Consider the following 24,226-nt stretch of genomic DNA (forward strand, 5'->3'; position numbering starts at 1 on the left):
GCGCTGCATTAGGTTATAAATTTGGGATTTATATGTGTAAAAGTTGGCCTCGCCATGGAATTTTCAAAACCACCCTTACATAAGTAAAGTGCATTTACATGTTTAAATACCAGTTTTAAACAAGTAAATTCTGTTCAGACTCAGGCCGCTAAAGTGCACTTATGCATGTAAACCCTATTGACATTTCAATGGCATATATTGTTGCATTTTTCAAAACAACACTTACACGTGGTGGGGTATATTTTAAAAGAAGCGCACTCGGCCTATTTGTGTGCGGACTACCCAATGCGTGCACATGTATGCCTGATTTCATTTGTCGTGCCTTCAAGACCATGCTACCCTGGGGCTGAACCACCCTGGACCGTCCACACCCCGCCCCCACCCTGCCCCTTTTTGCAAGCCCTGGGACTTACATGCTTCCCGGGGGCTTGACGCGCAGCGCCAGGACCTTTTAAAATAGGCTCGGTGCGCGTAACCCTTTTAAAACCAGGCCCATAAAGTACATTTATATATGTAAAACCCAATTTTAATAATTTATACCATTCTTTAAAATTATCCACAAAATGTTTACAAGAAATTATTGTGAAGACAATTTGAAATATTTCATAACAAAAATATAATAATAACTCAAGATTTTAATATCAACTTTAAAGCCCCATCTGAGCCATATAAGAAGCCATTGTCTTGGTGAAGAAGATGGGGGGTAGAGTCTTCCAAACATTTAGGGAATGGCTACTTGTGCCAACTTCATCCTTGATTCCTCTTTTTTCTCCATTGCTGTCAGGTCATTGTCAAAATATTCTGTAAAGGAAATCCACAACATACAAAATAAAAATTAAAACTTTCTTCTCCCACATTACTTGACAATGGTATCATAAAAAATTTATACTACACCACTAGTTCAAAAAAGGGTCAATTAATTGCTGCAGCTTTCAGTCTCTCTTTGTGAATAACAACTATACATGGATAATTTTGTCTCTGTACATTTAGCAAAGTATATTCAGTGAAAGACTGAATATGCTCAGCTACAGCTATGCCGGTAACTTTGCCTGGATAACTTAGTGAATATCAAACGAGTGATTAACAGAAAAATACTGGCATAATTCATCGAAAAAAGCAACTGATAACAAACACAGATAAATAATAATAAAATACTCTCAGCTACCTGCTGTTTCTGAGTGATACTTTTGGCCCCAGCAGTATCATTTACTACCTCTATGGCTATGCTATCCAAATGCAGCTGCACACCAAACCTCATATCAAACTAGAAAACGAGTTCTTCAAACCCTCTGCAATTACCAGACTTTCAGTATTCCCTTCCTTTAAATCTTCAAATTCCAGATATTCATCTGCAGAGAGATTTGGATATTGGGTTCCCCTTAATTCTCAGAAGTTTAAGTGGATGCTATTTCCTGTTTGAAAGGTCAAATCCAGGGAGTGTCAATTGCCTCCCACACAGATTGCTCCTGCCTTCAAGGCCATGCTACCTTGGTGCAATGTTGCCAGATGGGTGGTTTTAACGCTCAATTGCGATACTTTTCCTGAGTGTGTGCGGGACATATTTTTTCATTTTTTGGCTGTGGGATTTTGGGCTATTTTTTTTGGCATGTGTTTTTTTTTGGCGTCTTTCCAGAAGGGAGCTGCGGTAGCTGCAAGGCATACTCCTAATGGTGCTTTGCTGTCTCTTTCTGTCAAATTGGTGACATTTTGAAGCTTGAGGGTGAAATGGAGGGGGCTACGCCTGAGGGGAGGTGAGTATCAGACAGCTTAAGTTTGCATTGCTCATTTTAAAGAGTCAGACGGATAAATATTACAAGTGAACACTTCTCTATTCGCCTTACTTCTCCCATCAAAAGAAAAAAAAGATTAAATATTCTACATGGCTTATTGTAGGTAGATGTATAGATTGCTGCTGACAAAGGATCATCCATCTCAGTGGCAGGTGGCTGTCTCTTGCAGTTCAGCTTTCTCGTTTTCATTCGACAGTAATGGGCTGGCTGTGAACTCCCTGAAAGGCTTCCAGGTATCCCTGGGTGAGAACCACTACCATCTATAATGCCATATGATATGGCAAAATTGTACTATTAGTTTCACTCAAAGATACAGCACTGTTTTCAGGGCTAGAGGGAATACTAGTGCCTTATATTACACTTTCAGTGTTAACGTAACACCTTATAAATGAGCCCCAGACTATTCTATCAAACAGTTATCAACGGTGCCATTATAGTACTATAGCAATCAACGCCATTCCTGGGATCCTGAGTGAGCTAGCTGTGAACTGCAGTATGATATAGCTCTGAAGGCAACGTGCATCACTGTTTTCCTGTTATTTTTTCCCTGTGAGGGACTTAAAACAAATGCTTTCTTTGCTCTTTCGCCTCATTTCCACCCTGCAGGGCTTGAATAAATCAAGCTACTTGTTTTACCACCCCTGAGCAGCAGTATGCTGATACTTTCCCCATTCAGCAAGGAGATGACCTGAAATGCACTGCACATTGAAGGGAGTAGATTTTCTATTTGTTTGGCAAAAAAAGAGTGAGGACATGGTTAGAGTGGAGACAAAATTAATTTTGGTTTTGTGTTAAATTGTAGAATTATACATTTCTTTGCCATAAAACATATGTGTGTGTGTGTGGTGGTAGTGGTGGTAGGAAAACTCCAAATATGCTGTTAAATAGAATCACAAAATGTCTTAAAAGGGTACTGGTGGTCAAAATCAGGAATGGGCTACTTGGGGATTTGCTGGAACAGGCAAGGCTAGTACAAGAGTATTTGATGCCCAGGACAGCCATCTGTCCAATTACAAGCACCAACTTGGAGCTTAGTAAATAGAGAAGTTAATAGACATGATTCTATAATTATTACTGCCACTGCATTAACTGTATGAGATGGATAGGAGAAGCAGCAGATTTTCCTACCGCAATGCCACAAACAGGCCATGACCATCTCCCCATATTTGCAAACATGCTTTTCAAACCCAAACTATGTGTGAGAATTCACCATCTCCACAACACATACATTTGGTTTTACCTATATCTTGCACTTGCTTTAAAATATTGCACTGAATTTGCAGGAGTCAGCAGGGCTGGTGCAAGAATATTTAATGCCCCTGGGGGGGGGGGGTTCGGTCCCCAGCCCCCTTTTGCTTCTCAAACATCTTGAATGGTGCAGCTCTGTACAGTCTCAGATGCACCTTATGTTCTGGCAACACTGAACATGACAACCTTGATTTTTAGGCTTTTCTGGCAATATTTTCTTTTACTTTTTTATAAACATTGTTAATTTTGTAAATTTGCCTGCAAGCAATGCAGACATTTATATACCGACTCCAACAAAAAAACAGGATATAGAAGTCATAGAAGGCATCCAAAAGGTGGGAAAGAAGGAGAAGTGTTACTCGTTGGAGATTTTAATCTGCTGTATGTGGACTGGAGCATCCCTTCTGCAAAATCTAGGAGATGTGGAGAGACAGTAGATGCCCTTCAAGGGGCTCTGCTCAAACAAATGGTAATGGAACCCACGAGGGAGGGTGCGATCCTCGATCTGGTGCTCACTAATGGAGATAATGTCTATAATATTCAGCTAAAAGCTAACCTGAGCTCCAGTGATGATCTGACAGTATGCTGCCATTTTGAAAATAAGATACAGAGAAGACACATGAAGAGCCGAATTTGGAAATAAAAAAAATACGGACTTTGTCAAAATGGGGACTTACCTAGAGGAAAAGCTGGAAACCTGGGAGAAAATGGGTGAGGTGGAACAATAGTGGCCAAAGTGAAAAAGGGCTATTAAAAAGGCAACAACTCTACATGATAGAAAAGTAAACGAGTAATAGAAATAAGAAACTGATCTGGTTCTCTAAGGAAGTGGCTGAAAAAATAAAGGAAAAAAGAACAACATTCAAGAAGTATAAAGGATACAAGAAAAGGAACACAGAGAAGAATATCTGTTAAAACTGAGACAGACAAAGAAAGAATTAAGGAAAACAAAAGTTCAAGAGGCTGGACAAACAGGTAAAGCAAGGATACGAAACATTTTTGTGATGTATCAGTGAAAGAAGGGAGGTCTGAAGTGAACTATATGCTAATACATTTGTCAATAATAATTTATGCATATCCTAATGATACCAGATGTAATTACTGAATTTTCTAGGTGGGCAACGTTTAAGAGTATCCAAGACCAAATTACAATAAGTGGAAAAGGAGATGAAATATTTAGGACATTTAATCAGTGAAGGAAAAAGGAGAATAAACCCTGAATGAATCCAGACAATAATAGGATTACCCATGCCAAAGACCAAAAAGGAACTGAGGAAATTTTTAGGATTAACAGGATACTGAAGGCTTTGGATATACTCATATGCACATAAGAATAAACCCCTCGATGCAAATTTTACTGAAGAAGTGATTCGTTAGCAGTAGTTAGAAAAGGAGGAGGAGATTATGAAGGGCATAAAGAGAGATTTAATCTCCTCCCCAGTTCTGGCTTTACCCTCTTTGGAACAGTAGATGATGAAGCAGCACTGGGAGTGCTCACACAGATATGGGGGGGCCTGGAGGAAGAAACACCCGGTATCATTTCTCTACAAGTTATTAGATCCAGTATCCAGGGCATAGCCGTGTTGTGTCCAGGCCATAGCGGCATGGCATCCACAATCGTCTGGAAGGGTAGAAAGGATGAACCAAACCCTGAAACAACAAATCTCCAAAATTATTTTTGAAACCAGCATGCCCTGGACTAAGTGCTTACCCCTGGCATTGCTACGGATAAGGACCCACCCCAGGAAGGATCTTGGGAGTATCCACCTAGGAGATGATTTTTCGATTGCCCTACCTGGGGGAGCGGGGGAAATATCAGTGTTCAAAACAAAGGACATTTTTTTAAAGAATTATATACTGGCTCTGTCTTCTTCTTTATCTCATTTAAGGGAGAATGGACTGTTAAGAACATAAGAAAATGCCATATTGAGTTAGACCAAGGTTCCATCAAGCCCAGCATCCTGTTTCCAACAGTGGCCAATCCAGGCCATAAAAACCTGCCAAGTACCCAAAAAAGAAGTCTATTCCATGTTACTGTTGATAGTAATAGCAGTGGCTATTTTATAAGTCAACTTAATTAATAACAGCTAATGGTCTTCTCCTCCAAGAACTTATCCAATCCTTTTTAATCCCAGCTACATTAACTGCACTAACCACATCCCCTGGCTACAAATTGCAGAGTTTAATTGTGACAATGTACATTGCACTGCCTGCCTCTTCTGTGGGGAGTGGCAGGGAGACACCATGAATATGTCCTGTGAAACTGCGGTGCATATCCATCTCATATCACCTTCAGGACCCACTGGTCTGACATCATTTTGACCCACCTCTGATAAAAGAGAGAGAGGCAACCCCCTATCTCCTGTTCTCGGGGATGAGTCGGCACACCTTCATTAGGAGGCATGAGAGATTCTACTACCCCAGCATGCACCCTGTCTGAGCTGTCTGGGACGAAAGGACTGAGATCTATCCAAACCCCTCCACTGGACTCTGTGGTACACCGGTTCTGGTCCTGAGACTGGGTGTTGATAAAGGTGTGGAAGGAGTCTAAGCTACAGCAAAAGTGGGAAGGACTGCTTCAAATCCTTCTGACCACAGAAACAGTGGTGCGCACAACTGAGAAAGAGTGGACTCGCCATTCTCGAGTCAAGGGACCCGTGGAGTCGCCGGCAGACCCTTCCCAATGGAAAGTGACAAACACAGACAATCCAGATATGAATCACTAGAAAAGACTAAAACCTTTGCATGACCAGTTATAATTTGAACTCTCTTTTGGGCTGGGATCCCGGCCCTGATGACAACCCTATTTGGGACCCAGCAACCAGGTTTAATATACTGTGTGAACCACTACCTGCTCAGCCACCTTACTCCAGCGAACCTCATCTGTGTCTGGAGTTTCTCGACCAATGCAACATGCACTTCCGTCTTCAAGCTAACCTCTTTTCAAATGATTTCACGAAGATGAATTACATCTTGTCCCTGTTAGAAGGCAAGGCATTGGCTTTGGGCCTCTCTGCTGTAGCATCGTTCAGATCCAGTCCTACAGGATTTTCCTCAGTTTTTGGAGTTATTCAGAACTGTGTTTGAGGAAAATGGTAAAGAGACAGCCACAGGGGACGAGCTGCTACATATCCGTCAAGGAGGACGTACTCTCACTGACTACACAATTGAATTCAGAACTTTAGCCTCTTAATTCCATTGGGAAGAATGCGTTCTTCGGACCATCTTTCTTGAAGGACTGTCAGATAAGATTAAGGACGAGCTGGCAGCTTAGGAACTTCCTTCTTCATTGAACTCCCTCATTGAACTAGCGACCAAGATTAACCGCCGTCTGAAAGAAAGGGCTCATGAGGCTCTGGGTTCAAGAAGGCGTATGAAAGCTCCTTGTCCTCCACACTCTTCTTCTTCTTCACTTCCCCATTCTTCATCTATCTCTGAAGGAACTACAGAAGAACCTATGCAGTTAGGACGTGGTCCTCTCTCCCCAGAAGAATGACAAAGGCGTCGCAAGGCCGGCCTTTGTCTATATTGTGGAAGTTTGGGTCATTTCATTACTGGCTGTCCTTTACGTCCTGGGAGATTACAAAGTTTAGAGACCTCTGAAGGAGTAACCTTAGGCATCACTTCACCACCCCCTCCACTTTCTTTGCCTATTACCTTTTGCCTCGGAGGCCAGAAATTCACCACGCTGGCTCTAGTAGATTCCAGGGCTGGAGGAAATTTCATCTTGCAAGATATTGTAAAACAACTGCTCATTCCTATCCGTCTGTGCCCGAAACCGCTGATTATCTCCTCTATTCATGGAGACCCCTTGCCGGGGAGAATTACACACCAAACGGTTCCTCTGGATTACTTCATTGCACCTAACCACACGGAAGAAATTTCTCTTTATGTCATCCACAAAACCATCCACCCAGTCATTCTTGGTATTCTCTGGTTGCAACGCCATAACCCCCAGTTTGATTGGACATCTTTAAAATTAACTCAGTGGGGTTCGGCATGTCACAAAACTTGCCTTAAGGGAACAGCCTCTTCCTATAGCTATTTGTGTACCTCTATCCTGGAGGTCGACTCCGGCATCGGTGGTCCCACCGGCATCGGCAAAGTTGCCGGCATCGATGCTGGGAGCATCGGCATCGACGAGCCCGTCGGAATCAATTGTTGTTCCATTAAAGCCTGTGATACCGCTTGTCTGATAATATCAGAAAATTCCGGTGTTACAACTGATGGTACCAGAGCAGTTGTAAGCGGTGGCGGAGGCTGAGGTGTAGGATCCGGTGCAGAGCCCTGCAGAGGATCAGGAAATGAAGACAGAGGATGAGGCACAGATGCCGATGTTTCCTTGGTCCGTGGCCGCTTCGCCATCGATGGCTCCTGGGACGCGGATTCGGGCATCGATGGTCGTCGATGTCGATGATTGTGTTTTAACTTTTGAGGGTCGATGGATTTCGTCGATGTCGATGAAGGCGACGAAGGATCCCCCGACGGCCCCGGGCAAGGTTTTTTAAATAACAAGCGCTTAGTCACTCCAGCCGGAGACAACTTCGATGATGCCGAAGGAGATGGGATGAGCTGAAGACGGAACAGATGTTCCATTTTTTCAAGTCGAGCTTTGCAGCCTTTCGGTGTCATCTCGGCGGATTGTGGGCAGTTATTTACCTCATGTTTTTCTCCAAGGCACAGCACACATTCGATGTGCGGGTCGGTAATCGACATTTTCAGAGCACATACAGGACATTTTTTAAAACCTGTAGCCATATTTCTAACCGACAGCCGTCGAAATGAAACGAGAATTCGTAAGAAAAATATTCCCTTCAAATGAAGGAAAAATGAGACAGAGGTACTCACTGGCCAGTGAATAAATTACACCTCGAGATCTGTGAGAGAGAATATCGCTGACTTTATAGTCAAAAAAATTGTTGAGAGAATCTCAACGGCTCCTATCCCGCGATGCCTACAGCAGCGCGGAAAGACGAAGAGTGAAGAGAGACACATGTGGCAGAGAATATCATAGCATGCTGGGCATGCTCAGTGGCACCACAGTGCCAGTCAAAAGTTCTAGAAACTTTGACAAAAAACTTTCACGCACTATGGCTCCGTTGGTGACGTCACCCATATGTGAGGACTAGCATCCTGCTTGTCCTCGGATAAACGGTTTATCAGACCGTCCAAATCCACTGCCAGGGCTGTTTTTTACTTTGTTGGGAAAAAGGATGGGACTTTGCGACCCAGTATCGATTTTCGGGGGATTAAAGCTATTACGATTAAGGACCGCTATCCACTACCACTAATAGCTGAACTCTTTGACCGCTTACAGGTAGCCAGGGTGTTCTCAAAATTTGATCTACGAGGAGCATATAATTTGATCAGGATACGAGAGGGTGATAAGTGGAAGATAGCTTTTAATACCAGGGAAGGCCATTATGAATATCTTGTCATGCTGTTCTTTTGGCCTTTATTTTGTCAGCCACCTCCTTTGAGAACCAGATAGTTTTCATTTTTCTTTTGATTTTCTTTACTTTTCTAACATATAGATTAGTTGCCTTGGTAACTACTCCTTTTAGATTGGTCCATTGTTAATCCACATCTCTCTCATTCTCCCAGCCTTTTAGTTCTTCCTCCAGGTACTTACCCATTTCATCAAAGTCCGTGTTTTTGAACTGCAAAACTCGGGTCTTTGTGCTTCTTTTCCGTATCCTTTTTGTGATATTAAACCACACCATTTGATGATCACTGCTGCTGAGGTGGGCGCCCACCTGGACATCAGAGACATTATCTCCATTAGTGAGCACTAAGTCGAATATAGCTCCTTCTCTCGTGGGTTCAATTTCCATTTGTTTGAACAAAGCTACTTGCAGGGCATCCACTATTTCTCTACCATTATTAGATTCTGCAGATGGGATTCTCTAGTCTACATCTGGCATATTAAAATCTCCAATGATCAACACTTCTTCCTTCCATCCTATCTTTTGGATGTCTTCAACCAGCTGCTGCTCCTGGTACGTGCTTTCAAGGGAAAGGAGTAGGAGAGTTGCTGGAGAGGGTAAGTAAAGGCGGCAGTTTAAGTTCATTTTACTTGATTGACTGCCATTTAAATTATTGAGTATTATGTGATGTGTCTGCTGTTTTGAAATATTTTGATATTTGGACAATTTTTAATAATTTTTATAAGTTTTAATTGTTTGACCTTGTTCTGTTCATCAGCTGTTTTGAAACATTTATTACTATAGTTTTACAATTATTTCTGTGTGGGGGTGTTGTGTTTTCTCAATAGGAGATCATTAGTGGTAAATTATTGCCTTTTCATAAGGAGGGCTATTGTGCCTGGTAGTAAAGGGAGTTTGTTTTGCTTTTAGAGATGTCATCAGAACCAGAATATCTTTTTTTTGCATGGTGAGTTCTATGGGTAATGCCCTAGTTCTGCTCTGCATCCATTGTTGGAGGTCAAGGGGGTTCCCATGGATGCAAAGTGTATGTTTACATATAGCCCCGTGATGGTCACATTTTCAGTTTGTGTTGCATGTGAGAACCATCTGTCAGGTGTGTCCCGGCCGAAAAAAGGTTGAGAACCACTGGTATAAGGTACTGTGGAAAGGATTGTATAAGGTACTGTATAATGGACAATTTAGGGGGGAGGGGATTATACAAAGTCCTGTTTGAAAAGCCAGGTTTTTAGTTTTGTTTTTTTTTTTATTTACTGGGTGCAGTGTTCCTGAGAGAGATCAGGAGGCATAGAGTTCCAGTTTGAAGGTCCTGCAATAGATAGTGTACGTTCTTTCGTAGAGATAAGATGGGTAAGTTTAGGCGAGGGGGTGTGTAAGGATACTTTGTAGGCCAATCTGGTGGGTCTATTCGAAGTATGGAAGTGTAGGGAGTCATTTAGCCAGTGAACGTTTTGGTTGTGTAGAGTCCTGTGTATGATTGTTACACTCAGAGAATTCTGAAAGAGATTGGGAACCAGTGGAGGTCTCTAAGGATGGGTGTGATATGATCTTTTTTGCGAGTGTTAGTGAGGACTCTAGTGGCAGCATTTTGTAACATTTGGAGTGGTTTGATGGTGGTTGTGGGGAGGCCGAGAAGTAGGGAGTTACAGCAGTCTATTTTGGAGAATATTGTGGCCTGAAGGACAGTATGGAAGTCATTGAAATGGAGGAGGGGTCTTAGTTTTTGAGAACATGGAGTTTGTAATAGCATTCTTTCATGGTGGAGTTAATGAATTTTTTAGGTTTAGTTGGTTATCTAAGATGACACCTAGATTTCGTACATGTTGAGAGATAGATATTGAAGGGGGAAAGGAGTTGATGTCAAAAGGGGTCATGGTATTATGGTGAGGAGAAATGATAAGGAGTTCAGTTTTGGATATATTAAGGGTGAGATTAAGATTTGTGAGGAGATGGTTAATCGAAGAGAGACAATTTTCCAAGGTTTTGAGGGATTTGGATAAAGATTCTGTAATGGGAATAAGGATTTGGACGTCATCCGTGTAGATGAAGTAAGTGAGACTTAAATCGGAGAGGAGTTGGCATAGGGGCAGAAAGTAAATAATAAAAGGAGTAGAGGAAAGAGAAGAGCCTTGGGGAACGCCTCGAGTTAAGTTGATGGGTTTGGATTCGCTATTACCTATTCTGACCTTGTAGTGTCTATTATCCAGGTAAGATTCGAACCAGCGAAGGGCGGTTCCATTAATGCCAATTTCGGTGAGTCGATTTAGTAGAATGTTGTGGCTGATGGTGTCAAAGGCAGATGATATAAGAGTGGCCATTATCTAATCCTTTGAGGAGAGTGTCTGTCAGGGAGATTAGAAGTGTTTCAGTGCTGAAGAATTTGTGGAAACCAAATTGGGAAGGGGATAAAATATTATGTTTTTCTAAGTGATCAGAAAGTTGGAGGTTTACTAATTTTTCCATAAGATTTGCTAAAAAGGGTAGGTTTGACATTGGCCAAAAGTTGGCAGGTTCTGCAGGCTCAAGGTTAGATTTCTTTAGTATAGGTTTGACAATGGCTTGTTTTAATGAGGCAGGGACATTTCCAAGAGTGAGGGAACAGTTGATGATTCCAGCTAGGGGTTTGGCTATTATGTTTGGGATTGTCAAGAGGGATTTTGTGGGGATGGTATCAGATGGGTGTAATGAAGGTTTTATTTTCTTTAAGAGTGATTCTATTTCGGAGAAGGAGGTGGTCTCGAAGGAGTCCAGGGTGGCGTTAGGGTTTTTTAGGGAGGGAGCTGGTATAAGGGGTGGATGGTGGATAACGTAACATAAGTTTGGAGATTTTGTCATTGAAAAAGTGGGCAAGGTCATCACATTTGATTTTGGAGTCTTCGTTAGATATAGGAGGGGGAAAGTTTTAGTAAGGTCAGAGACATTAGAGAAGAAGGTTTTGGCATTATATTGAAGGTTGTGAATTTTAAGAGCATAGAAGTCCCGTTTAGTTTTAAGGATAGTAGTTCTGTAGATGTGAAGGGAGGATTTGTATGAAGCCAGCTGGGTAGGAGAGGGATCCTTGCGCCATTTCTTTTCGTTGATTCTTAGGTCACGTTTAAGGTTTTTTAGTTCAGGTGAGTACCAAGGTTTTTTGGTATTGTGAGAGGGGTTTAGTTCTTTGGTAGTTGGAGGGCAGATTTTGTCAGCAATGTTGTTAGTGAGATTATGCCAAGTGGAGAGGGCAGATTCGGCATTTGATAGATCAAGTTTATCAAGGGTGTTAGTGAGGGAAATAATTAAGTCGTCTTTGTTGCAGGGTTTTCTGAAATGGATAGTATTATTGTGTGTAGGATGGGAAATAGCTATTTTCTTTATGGATAGTTTGTTTTTTATGAGTGAGTGGTCAGACCAAGGGACAGGGGTGCAGGAGGGAGCATCAGCGGAGACAATGTGTGAGTTTATAAAGATTAAATATAGGGAGTGACCTGCTTTGTGTGTAGGGCAGGTTACAATTTGTTTAAAGCCCATGGCATTAATGGAGGCTAGAAAGGCTTCGCAGGTGAGGGATAGGGGGATGGAGTCTACGTGGAGGTTGAAATCACCAAGTACAATAGCTGGAATGTCCATATCTATGTTGTTGGCTATAAATTCAATGAGGGGGGAGGCGTTGTTATCAAGGAGACCTGGGGGGGGTGTGTGTGTGTGTAAACTAGGCATACTTGTTGTTGTGATGATTTGAATAGACCAATTTCAAATCTGGGTGAGGTATTGACGGTCTGGGATATTAGTCTAAGGTCTTTCTTGACTGATAGTAGGAGGCCTCCTCCTCTTTTTTTGGGCCTTGGTATAGAGATGATGTCGTATAAGTGAGTGGGGAGTTGGTTTAAGAGGACTTAATCTGTTTGTTTGAGCCTGAGGCCCGCGCCTCCGTTTAAAGGTGAACCTTGTCGCACTTGCTGATGTCACTCTGGGCGTGGTTATCTGTGCTGGTGGAACTGCGTTGTCCTGCAATGAACAAGGGGCCGTCAGTGGATCTCGTGGGCTCTGGACGTGGTCGGTCGACATCGGGTGTGGGAAGTGATCGCAGCGGGTGACGGCGAAGGAAGAGAGCAAAATGCAGGCCTGCGCATACATTTAAAGTGAACCTTGTCACACTTGCTAATGTCACTCTGGGCATGGTTATCTGCTACGGTGGTACTGTGTTGTCCTGCGATGAACAAGGGGCCATAGGTGGGTCTCATGGGCTCTGGACCTGGTTGGTCGACATCGGGTGCGGGGAGCGATCGCAGCGGGCACCGGTGAAGGAAGAGAGGCACTGCATACATGTACTTGGCAACCTATTCTGACATGGACCCTTAGACCGAGGTGGAGTTGGTGCAACCTGCAGGGAGGAGCACTAAGGGTTCCTAATGTCTGCAGGTGGATCTGGGTGAGGCAGAGGCACATATGGAGCTTCATCTATCCCCAGCCCGCATTCCCCTTGGCTGGAGTCTTTGGGTGCCGGGGCTGGCTGGTCTTAAGAGGGGGGTCTCTGCGAATGACGGAGATACTTTGACTTAAATAGGTCAAAATGGATGGAGACTAGGCATATCCTGAGACAGGCAGTGGTCACTGATAGGTGGCATTCAGGAAGGTCTGAGAAGCAGGCAATAATCAGGGACAGGAGGCAAGCATGGATGCCCAAAATCAGGTCAAGATCAAGTACCCAGTAGGGAAGAAGGGACGGATAGGCAGGGCAGGATGGCAAGGAGCAAATAGGAAGGTGAGGAACACGTTGCAGAAATGAAGAACTGAAGAAGGACCATGATGGACACTGGAGTCAAAGACAAGCTAGACTTGAAGAATGAAGACAAGATGGAGCTAATGCATGAAGATGCTGGCAACTCACACTATTAAAAGAAACAGGCTGACCTGTTGCCGAGGTGAGGACTGAAGGGAGACAAGGGCCTTTAATAGGCCAGAGGCTGTGTTATCATTCAGTGGCACCATGGGGCTATTCATGCTGTGGTCCTTTAAATTAAACTATGTTGCATGTAAGAGGAGACATGGAGGAATGTGGGAGTGTTGGCATCTGTTGCATGCCAGCAGCATCCCACCGTTAAGAGAGCGGTTGGCCCGGAGACATTGGGAAGTGCAAATCAGTGGCATCCACTGCGTGTCAACAGCATCCCGCTGTGTTCGCCGGGACCGGGCACAGAGGTAGGATTGTTGGTGTGGGGGCAACCGGCAAGCCATTGAACAAAATATATATAGCTGGATAATTTTAGTCTAATATGTGCAGTGTGATGTTTATCCCACTGATTATATGGGACAAGTTATCCAGCTAACTTTAGCTGAATAACTTGTCTACTAAAAGGCCGACTGAATATTCGCCTCATATATAATAATAATTTCAGCCATGTCATACCTGCTGATGATTGTAGTGACAATTGTCTAAATGAAATGTCTTCAAATGTTGGTTTAAGCTGAATCATGACAAGAAAACAGTATTAATGTTAAATACTACTTAAGTCTAATAATAATAGTTCACTCTTAAGTAGTAAGAAATTCATTCAAACAGGAACCCAATTCACTTTACAATTGACTACTTCATAAATAGACATGCATTGGCCCTGAGGAGGATGACAGCTTATTTGCAATGTATGGTGTACTGGAAAATGGAGCAAAGAGAAGAAATAATGGTCGCTATTTTCACAACGTTCAAGGGTACACTTGTACTCATAGAACTTTTGCAAATTATTTTTCTTTGAAATTTTGATAAAGTTATATAAGAGTACTTGTATACCTTGCCCCGCTATTTTTGTGGCTTGAGTCATGGAGGAAAACCTATGGGGTGAATTTTCAAAAGAGTTACGCATGTAAAATTAGCATGTACATGCATAAGTAGCGTGTATTTGCAGATGTGTTTTAAGATGTGTTGTTGTAATTAATGTTATTTTGTGTTCATTATGAACCATGAACAGAAATTGTTAATATGGTGGGCTATATATTTTTGTAAATACATAAATAAAACATGCTATTTTATAAACATCAAAAGTACATGCATATTTTTGGTTCATACGTACATTTTCCTGTGAAAAAAGGGGTGTTCCAGGGCATGATCAAGAGGAAAGTGCTTTTCTATAAGTTTTATGTGAATACATTTAGCGATTTATTCATGCAATCTTGCACCTGCTAACTATCTAGCACAAATCATATTAGACTTGTCTTTTATTTGCTGTTGTTGGATGGCAAGTCTGGATGAACTGGGGATTTCAGGGTAAAGTACTAGGAGGGTGTCAAATTGGAGACAGACTGGATGAACTAGAGGAGGTATTGGAAAACTAGGGATTTTAAGTACATGTGTATTTTTTAAAAATATACCTATTTCCACGAGCAAGTCATATTTTCTTTTACCCACAAAAATTATATCCGTGTATGTTTATAAAATAGGTAGAGAAAATATATGCTTTCAATGAATTGCAATTATTCATGTATAACCAGATATACGTGTACTTTATAATTTGCATGTACCTGATACACAGAGGTTACAAAATACTGTCCTAGATCTCCCTGCAGCCATATACGCATGCATATGGGGCTGTGCGAGTTGAACTTTCAAACAACTCCACATGACCCCACATACACGCATATATGGCCGTGTGGAGATCCACTACAGTATTTTATAATCTGTGAGTATCAGATACGTGCAGCTTGTAAAATATATGTATGTCTGCCTCCCAACAGATGCACATATGCTTGTTTAGTGTGAATACCTGAAAAACATAGAAAGTGCATATTTTCCTACCTATTTTATAAACATGCACGGTTATATTTTATGTGCGATAAAAAACAGTACTTGCTTACACATAACCCAAATTTGTACATGGAAGATGGTCCATTTTAAAAAATGCATGCATAACTGAAATCAGCAGTTTGCCGATACATCCACCAGTTCATACATTCCTTTTCCAGGTATTTGTGACCTTCCTAGTTCTTCATCCTGAACTCCTCCGTTCAAAAAGACCTCACACCCAAGCAAAGAAGACAACAGATGAGTGTAAAATTGTGTTCATAAGTTGTCTAAATTTATTCACATAAATCTCATTTAAAATAGCAATTTATTCATGCACTTCTTGGCCCTGCCTAGGAATGCCCTTAGGTCGCCCCTTTGCTGCATAGGTAAATATGCATGCAAAACTGAAAATATACATATACAGGGAAATTTTCAAAAGCTGGCACGGAGCCCAGCCGCGCACATATCTCCTGTTTTATACGTGTGGAAACCTGGCGCATTTTCAAAATGGCCTGGCCACGCACGTATCTGCTGGTACATGCGGAAATGCTGGGTTGTATAAAAGGGGCAGGCCAGGGACAGGGTCTGGGTGGGGTGGGAGTGAGGTGGGGGCCGGCTGCGACAGCACCATTTTAAACTGTCCTGGTGAAGTGCGCAGGCAGCCGGCCAGCGTATGGAACTTACTCCTGCTCTGTCGAGCGGGTAAGTTCAAAAACAAAAAAATGTAGTTATGCTACAGTGAGTTTAGGGGTCAGGGAGGAGAGGGGAAAAGGGGGGGAAGGATAGGTAGGGGAATAGGGAAGTGCCCTCCCAGTCCGCTCTTTCATTGGAGTGGACTGGGAGGCAACTGGGGATGGGCCAATTGCGTCGCTGTGCGTTGTTTTATAAAATACCTCACTTGCATGTGAGAGTCAGAACCCGTGTGTACATGCGTGCGGGTATCGGATTTTATAACGTGTGCAGCGATGCGCGCATGTTATAAAATTGGCACATGCCTTTAAAAATTTACCCTTATATGCATAAATCTCTAACTTCATTCACCCCCTGGGATGCATCTGCTCAGTTCATATAAAAGTACATATGGAACTGGTTTACTTTTATGCTCATAATTTTAACATGCACTTAGACCCAGGCTATGTCAGTACAACCAATTGCACACCTAAACTGGATTTTAGCCATGTAAATGGCTTTGAAAATTTCCTCCAAAATATACAGAATAACTACTTATATTTACCTTTGCATCTTCTGTTCTACCCTTTCTGAACATTGCACTGTCAAAGTATTCTGTGAAAAAATTGTAAAGTGTGAGAAAAATACACCGATTTTATAAATTAAAACAGTACATGAAAAATCTCCTGAAGACAAATGTAAAAAAAATTGTATAGGACAGATTCAAGGACCCGGACTCAATTTTGCAGTTTTCTTTATAGAAAAGAAGTGTAATATCAGAGAGAATTTTTTGCAAATCAACATTTCCACTATCATCATATCATTGCTTCAACTAAGACTGAAAAATTGGGAAATGTAAGGGAAATAAAACTAGAAGACACATATAAGATTTTATCACATGCTTACAACCTTTCTGCTTGATTCCTGCCCCACAAATTTGCTTAAATTAGCAAAACTGAATTGTTACAAGTATAGGAAATATGTCAATGAATGAAGGATTTCTTACTGTCATTGAAAAAGTATTAGTACATCCTCTTATGAAGAAATCAAATATAGACTCAAAGAGTCACACAAATTATAGACTATATCAAATAACTTCTTTTTTGGGAAGGTCATAGAAATGGCAGTTTCTCTGCAATTTAATCAATTAAGTAATAAAATGCTGGATAATGCAGAGGTTTCAGACAGAATTGCAGTACTCGGACCTCTCTCCCTGCAAACAGGGTCATTCTTTCAACTGCAATGAACCATGATCGCCTGTGTTAGGGCCTTATCGCACACAATAAGGCCCTAATGCATGCAATAACGGCTGCATTATGGCAGTAAAATTTAAATCAGAAGAAGGGGAGAAATGTGGGTGGTGTTTTGGCGAGGTTATGGCCCAGCGGCACTGCTGGCGATAATGTTTTCCACATTATCGCAGGCAGTACCGCGGGAAATAACAACACCTTTTCCCGTGGCACTATGGGGGTGAACATGTGCAGTCAGGCTGCAACCACGGTGGACAAAAATGCACCACCGTGATGCGGCCAGTTGCATACTTTCACCCTGTCCCTTTTTTCCCGCGGGGCATCATTCCGCTATATTTATAGCAGAATGATGAATCCTGGGGATTGTTTGTTAACTTGCATAAGTTACATAAGATATGCCGTACTGGGTCAGATCAAGGGTCCATCGAGCCCAGTATCCTGTTTCCAACAGTGGCCAATCCAAGTCACAAGTAATTGGCAAGTACCCAAACATTAGATAGATCACAAGCTACTATTGCTTATTAATTATCATCATAGCAGTCTATCAATTTTTCCTTTAGGAACTTATTCAAACCTTTTTTAAACCAAGTTACACTAACTGCTGTAACCACATCCTCTGGCAATGAATGAGAGCGCCCAGAGGTCACCGTAAGCGATCCAGGAATTGAATTCCACAGCCCCAGCTTCCAGAGGCCCCGCACCCTTTGCAGTAGAAGAGGACCGGAAATGTGCGCTGTTAGGTACGCGAATCTCAACACCTTCAATTCTTTGAGTGAAGAGCAATTTAATGGTGGTTAAAGAGGATTGGTAAGGAGGCAGACAGGAAAGAACTGGCTTGTCCTACCTGAAGTCCGCGCTTCTCTTTTGCTTTTTCCTGTTGAGAGCGACCAGCGAAACCCGGGGGTGATCGGATTGGCCCTAACGGATTGACATCTTAAGACACTGATTTCCTACTGGTTAATGAGGAGAGGCGGAACCAGGAAGTGACTTTAAAAGCATTGGCGCCTGCCTCAATATCTGAGGCAGGCAGGAAAGAACTGGCTTGTCCTACCTGAAGTCCGCGCTTCTCTTTTGTTTTTTCCTGTTGAGAGCGATTGGTAAGGAGGCAGACAGCAAAACCCGGGGGTGATCAGATTGGCCCTAACGTTATGACATCTTAAGACGCTGATTTCCTACTGGTTAATGAGGAGAGGCGGAACCAGGAAGTGATTTTAAAAGCATTGGCACCTGCGGCGCGCAGTTGACGCCTGCGCGCTGCTTAAGCCGCGCACGCTCAAGGGGCGCACGGCTGAGCAGGGCTTTGACGGGCTTCGACGGGAATTCGCCGGGATTTCGCCAATATACTAAGGACAGTTAAGAAAGCTGGTCGCTGAATTTGTAATCTTTCCAGGTAGGAATTATTAGCCTTCTTTCTTGAAGCCTCCATTAGAAAAATCCTTATTTGTTAGATTGCATTGGACCACCAGATACGTTTTAAGTCTCTTAGATAATTCCTTAAATTTGCCTTGATATGCCACACACAAAAAGGAAGGCCAAGCTTATGCCTCCGGGTGAGGTGGCTATACAGGAAAGTGGACAAAAAACGGTATTAGAGTGGCTGGACCCTAAAAGTAACCCGGATGACCAGGCCGCTGAAGGAGAAACATTGGAACAGAGTGTTTCTCCCTTGGCCACTGAAACATCTCTGAGCCCGGCCGCACCGGCTCCACCATCACCACCTGGCAAAAGGGGGCTCTCCCCTGTAATACCAGGAGGCCTATATGAGGAGGTCTTGACCCCTTTGAATTTGCAAGGAAATTTTGAAAATTTGGATAGGAATGTGGATTCCTCTGAACGGATCAAGCATGTAGAGGAAAAACTTCAGGGTCTAGTGGAGAATACTACTACTTTGCCAAAAGAGACCAGTACACCGAAGAGTACAGAGTTGGAAAAGGGAGAACAGGAAAACATTAGTGTAATTATTAAAAGAGACATTTTGCCAAAGAAACCTGCAAACATTACCCTGGAAACTTTGTGGAACTATTTGGTAAAACTGGACCTTTCAATAAATAATTTAACAGAGGTTGTACTTAAAACTTCTAATTCGCTTGTACAAAATACCACTGATATAGGAAACCAAAGAGAGATTATCAATAAAATAGAAAATCGTGTCCTTCATGTTGAAAAAATTCAAACCCATCAGATAAAAATAGAAGAGGAAGTGAATAAAAGAATAGAAAATCTAGAAAATACTGTAAGATCATTGAATCTGAGGGTTAATAATTTCCCAGTTATCAAGAAAATGGATCCACTGGAGTTATTCAGGAACTACTTAATGCAAGTTTTAAAAATACCTGAGAAAGTACTACCAGTGATTGTAAAAGCTTTTTATCTGGGAGATAAAAAGATAGAGATTGGAATGGGTAACAAATTAGAAAATTCTAAAGGAAAAGATAATGGGGAAGACACAATTGACATATCTGATTTGCTGCAGAAGTCGCAGGACGAATTAGAAATAAGATCAAGGGGAACACTCTTGGTACAATTTGCCTTTTCCACAGACAGGGAGAATACTATGAGATCATTCTTTCGGAATAGATTGGGAAACTTCTATGGTCAAAGAGTATGGATCTTCCCAGACCTTACTCGACCTACGCAGATTCGTAGAAAGAATTTCTTACAATATAGGAAGGAGGTAGTGGATAAAGGGGGATATTTTAGTCTAAAATATCCTTGCAAATGTATTGTGAAATTAGAGGGTAAAACATACTCTTTTGTAGATCCATTGGGTCTTAAAGATCTTCTCGAGGGAAAATAGACCGGTATTAAAAAAAAAGCTTGGGTCCTATGAAAATGTAAAAATGCCTAGAAGTTATTTTTCCTTTATGCTGTTCAATATGTAAGGATTTCGCTTATATTTCCTTGTATAATCATTTGTGACAGATGTTTATTAAGATAAAGGTATGTTTATGGAAAAAAATGATTGCCTTAGATGCTGTCACCGTAATTGTTTCTTGTGTAAATGTTTCTTGTTAATAATGAGAAAGCAATAAATAAAGAATAAAAAAAAAAGAGGATTGGTAAGTATGGCTTTGGGAAATCTTTGTACTTATAAAAGTTTGGAGAAAGGTGAAATACTGGGATATATTCTTTAGAGTTTGTGTGTATCTGAGGTAATAAGCAAGCCAGAGATAGTTAATTCTAGTGTCTGTCTTTCCCACCCACTCAACCATTGATTTTTAGGCAAAAGACACTTTCTCATTAAAAATCAATCAGGCTCTTATCTAAATCATACTACTGTACCAGCCCTTAATGAAAGTTTAATCATCCCCTTGTAGGACACTAGCTGATTAATTGGTAAATTCACCTGTAAATATAAAGTATTCTAATTACAACTCCCTTAGTATCCTAAACTTAACTAGGAACTCAATAAAATTAAGATGAAGGCAGCAATCCAGCAGCAGGAGGTGAGTTTTCCAGTCTTGTGCCTTGAGTGTCACAAATATGATTTTTTTACCCGCCGGTAAGAGATTGTATGTGTGCACTCGGTGCAAAGAGCTCCTGGCTCTCAGGGAACGAGTCTGATCTCTGGAGGCTAGAGTAGCAGATTTGGAGGAGCTGGGGCAGACAGAGAGGTACATTGATGAGACCTTCAGGGACATAGTAGCCAAGTCCCAAATCCAGTCTGGCAGCCCCAGTGCTGCCTTGGATCAGAAAGGTCTCCCAGCAGAAGAACAGCACCCTGGTGTAGCAGGAAGTGATCCTGTAGCATGGACCTGCCCTCCAGGTGATGTATTGTACTCTCGCACTGAGGACAAGTCTCCCAGGGCTACTGCCCAGGAGGGAAGGGTTAGGCCACACAACATAGTTGGTGACTCAATTATTAGAAATGTAGATAGCTGGGTGGCTGGTGGATGTAAGGACCACCTGGTAACTTGCCTGCCTGGTGCAAAAGTGGCAGACCTCACGCGTCACCTAGACAGGATTATAGACATTGCTGGGGAGGAACTGGCTGTAGTGGTATATGTGGGCACCAATGACATAGCAAAATGTGGAAGAGAGGTTCTGGAAGCCAAATTTAGGATTTTAGGTAGAAAGAGATGTGATTCGCCCGAACCTTTAGGTTCGGCCTTCGTTATTGGCCCACCGTAGGAAATTTCATTTTCACGTGGTTCGGGCCAGCCATTACTCCTACCATGTGACAGGGGCCGACCAATGGCACCGATAGCCCTTGTCACGTAGTAAGATCAAAGGGCCTTCGGCACCATTTTGATTAATGGCAGTCGACGGCCCGAGAGGGGGAGCTTGCTCCCGGGACCCCGTTGGACCACCAGGGACTTTCGGTAAGTCTTGGGGGGGGTTGGGCAAGTCTTGGGGGGGTCAGAAGGGTGGGGGGTTGCAATTAATTAAATTTGAAGGGTTGGGATGGGTTTGCGGTTTTTTCTTTTTTGTAATTTGCCCTTTCTCCCCCCCAATTAAACAATAAGAAAACCACAAGAAATTTTGTGGGTTTTCTTATCGTTTCGTAGCCCCCCCGAACTGCAATGAAATAGGAAATATCGCCGGTTGGTGTTTTTTATTCAGAAGTCACACAACATCAGGCTTGCTGACACCTTCTTAGGCTATAATTTAAAAACTTTTTGTTGGGTTCCACATTGTTTGCTTTTGGATTTAGATTTCAATTACCCCAATATTGACTGGGTAAATGTAACATCAGGACTTGCTAGAGACATAAAGTTCCTGGATGTAACAAATGACTGCTTCATGGAGCAATTGGTTCAGGAACCAACAAGAGAGGAAGCTATTTTAGATTTAATTCTTAGTGGAACGCAGGATTTGGTGAGAGAGGTAACGGTGTGGGGGGAGGGGGCTACTTGGCAATAGTTTTCATAACATAATCAAATTTAAACTAATAACTGGAAGGGACCAATAAATAAATCTACAGCTCTAACACTAAGGGGCAGATTTTCAAAGGGGTACGCTCGTACTTTTGTTTGCGCCGTTTGCGCAAACAAGAGTATGCGCGCATACTTTTTAAAAATCTGCCCCTAAACTTTCAAAAAGAAAACAGGAAAAAACTGAAAGGTGTAGCTGCAAAGGTTAAAAGTGTTCAACAGGCATGGACATTGTTTAAAAAATACAATCCTAGAGGCACAGTCCAGATGTATTCCACGCATTAAGAAAGATGGAAGGAAGGCAAAACGATTACCATCATGGTTAAGAGGTGAGGTGAAAGAGGCTATTTTAGCCAAAAAAAACATCCTTCAAAAATTGGAAGAAGAATCCATCTGAAGAAAACAGGATAAAGCATAAACATTGTCAAGTTAAGTGTAAAAATCGTTAAGACATAGAAACATATAGAAACATAGAAATGACGACAGAAGAAGACCAAATAGCCCATCCAGTCTGCCCAGCAATTTTTGCACTTTTTTTTTTCTCATACTTATCATACTTATCTGTTACTCTTGGCTCTTAGTAACCTTTTGGTTCTATTTCCCTTCCACCCCCACCATTAATGTAGAGAGCAGTGATGGAGCTGCATCTAAGTGAAATATCTAGCTTAATTAGTTAGGGGTAGTAACCGCCGCAATAAGCAAGCTACACCCATGCTTATTTGTTTACCCAGACTATGTAATTCAGTCCTTGTTGGCTGTTCTTCATTCCCCCTGCCGTTGAAGCAGAGAGTTATGCTGGATATGCATTGAAAGTGAAGTATCAGACTTTCTCCCCTGCCGTTAAAGCAGAGAGCTATGCTGGATATGCGTGAAGTATCAGTCTTTCTCCCCTGCCGTTGAAGCAGAAAGCTATGCTGGATATGCATTGAAAGTAAAGTATCAGCCTTATTTGGTTTTGGGTAGTAACCGCCGTAACAAGCAAACTACTCCCCACTTTTTTGTGAATGCAAATCCTTTTTTCCACATTTCCTCTTGCCGTTGAAGCTTAGAGCAATGTTGGAGTCTTAGAGCACTGTTGGAGTCGCATTAACCGTGTGTATGTTTATTGAATAAGGGTATTATCTCCAGTTAGTAGCCGTCATTCCCGCGAGCCACCCACTCTTCATTCACGTCCTCTTGACTTTATGGATCCACAGTGTTTATCCCACACCTCTTTGAAGTCCTTCACAGTTCTGGTCTTCACCACTTCCTCTGGAAGGGCATTCCAGGCATCCACCACCCTCTCCTTGAAGAAATACTTCCTGACATTGGTTCTTAATTTTCCTTCCTGGAGCTTCAAATCGTGACCCCTAGTTCTGCTGATTTTTTTCCGATGGAAAAGGTTTGTCGTTGTCTTTGCATCATTAAAAACTTTCAAGTATCTGAAAGTCTGTATCATATCACCTCTGCTCTTCCTTTCCTCCAGGGTGTACATATTTAGATTCTTCAATCTCTCCTCATAAGTCATTCGATGAAGATCTTCCACCTTTTTGGTCGCCCTTCCAGGTGAAGAGAGAATTTGAAATGAAGATGGCCGTAGAGGCAAAAAATCATAACAGAACTTTAAAAAATATATCAGAAGCAAGAAACCTGTGAGGGAGTTGGTTGGACCATTAGATGATGGAGGGGTTAAAGGGGCTCTTAGGGAAAATAAGGCCATTGCAGAAAGACTAAATTAATTTTTTGCTTCCGTGTTTACTAATGAGATGTTGGGGAGATACCAGTTCCGGAGATGGTTTTCAAGGGTGATGAGTCAGATGAACTGAATGAAATCACTGTGAACCTGGAAGATGTAGTGGGCCAGATTGACAAACTAAAGAATAGCAAATCACCTGGACCAGATGGTATGCATCCTAGTGTACTGAAGGAACTAAAAAATGAAATTTCTGATCTATTAGTTAAAATTTGTAACCTATCATTAAAATCATCCATTGTACCTGAAGACTGGAGGGTGTCCAATAGGGATGTGAATCGTGTCCTCGATCGTCTTAACGATCGATTTCGGCTGGGAGGGGGAGGGAATCGTATTGTTGCCGTTTGGGGGGGTAAAATATCGTGAAAAATCGTGAAAAATCGTTAAAAAATCGAAAAATCGAAAAACCGGCACATTAAAACCCCCTAAAACCCACCCCCGACCCTTTAAATTAAATCCCCCACC

General features: G+C 42.1%; 1 protein-coding gene across 2 annotated transcripts in view; it reads right to left on the reverse strand.

Annotated features, from left to right (window-relative positions):
* Positions 1 to 617: 617 nt before the first annotated feature.
* The window catches only part of LOC115093338 (fibrous sheath-interacting protein 2-like), a 561,966-nt gene continuing 538,357 nt past the window's right edge, over positions 618 to 24,226 (reverse strand). For both annotated transcript variants that reach the window (XM_029604965.1, XM_029604966.1), the window contains 3 exons: positions 16,471 to 16,520; positions 13,869 to 13,926; positions 618 to 801 (listed from right to left, as the gene is read on the reverse strand). In XM_029604965.1, the coding sequence (XP_029460825.1) occupies positions 722 to 801; positions 13,869 to 13,926; positions 16,471 to 16,520 (188 nt within the window). In that variant the 3' untranslated portion in view covers positions 618 to 721. The remainder of the gene's footprint in view (positions 802 to 13,868; positions 13,927 to 16,470; positions 16,521 to 24,226) is intronic.

The sequence above is a fragment of the Rhinatrema bivittatum genome, chromosome 6, assembly GCF_901001135.1.
Source record: "Rhinatrema bivittatum chromosome 6, aRhiBiv1.1, whole genome shotgun sequence".
Taxonomy (NCBI): Eukaryota; Metazoa; Chordata; class Amphibia; order Gymnophiona; family Rhinatrematidae; genus Rhinatrema; species Rhinatrema bivittatum.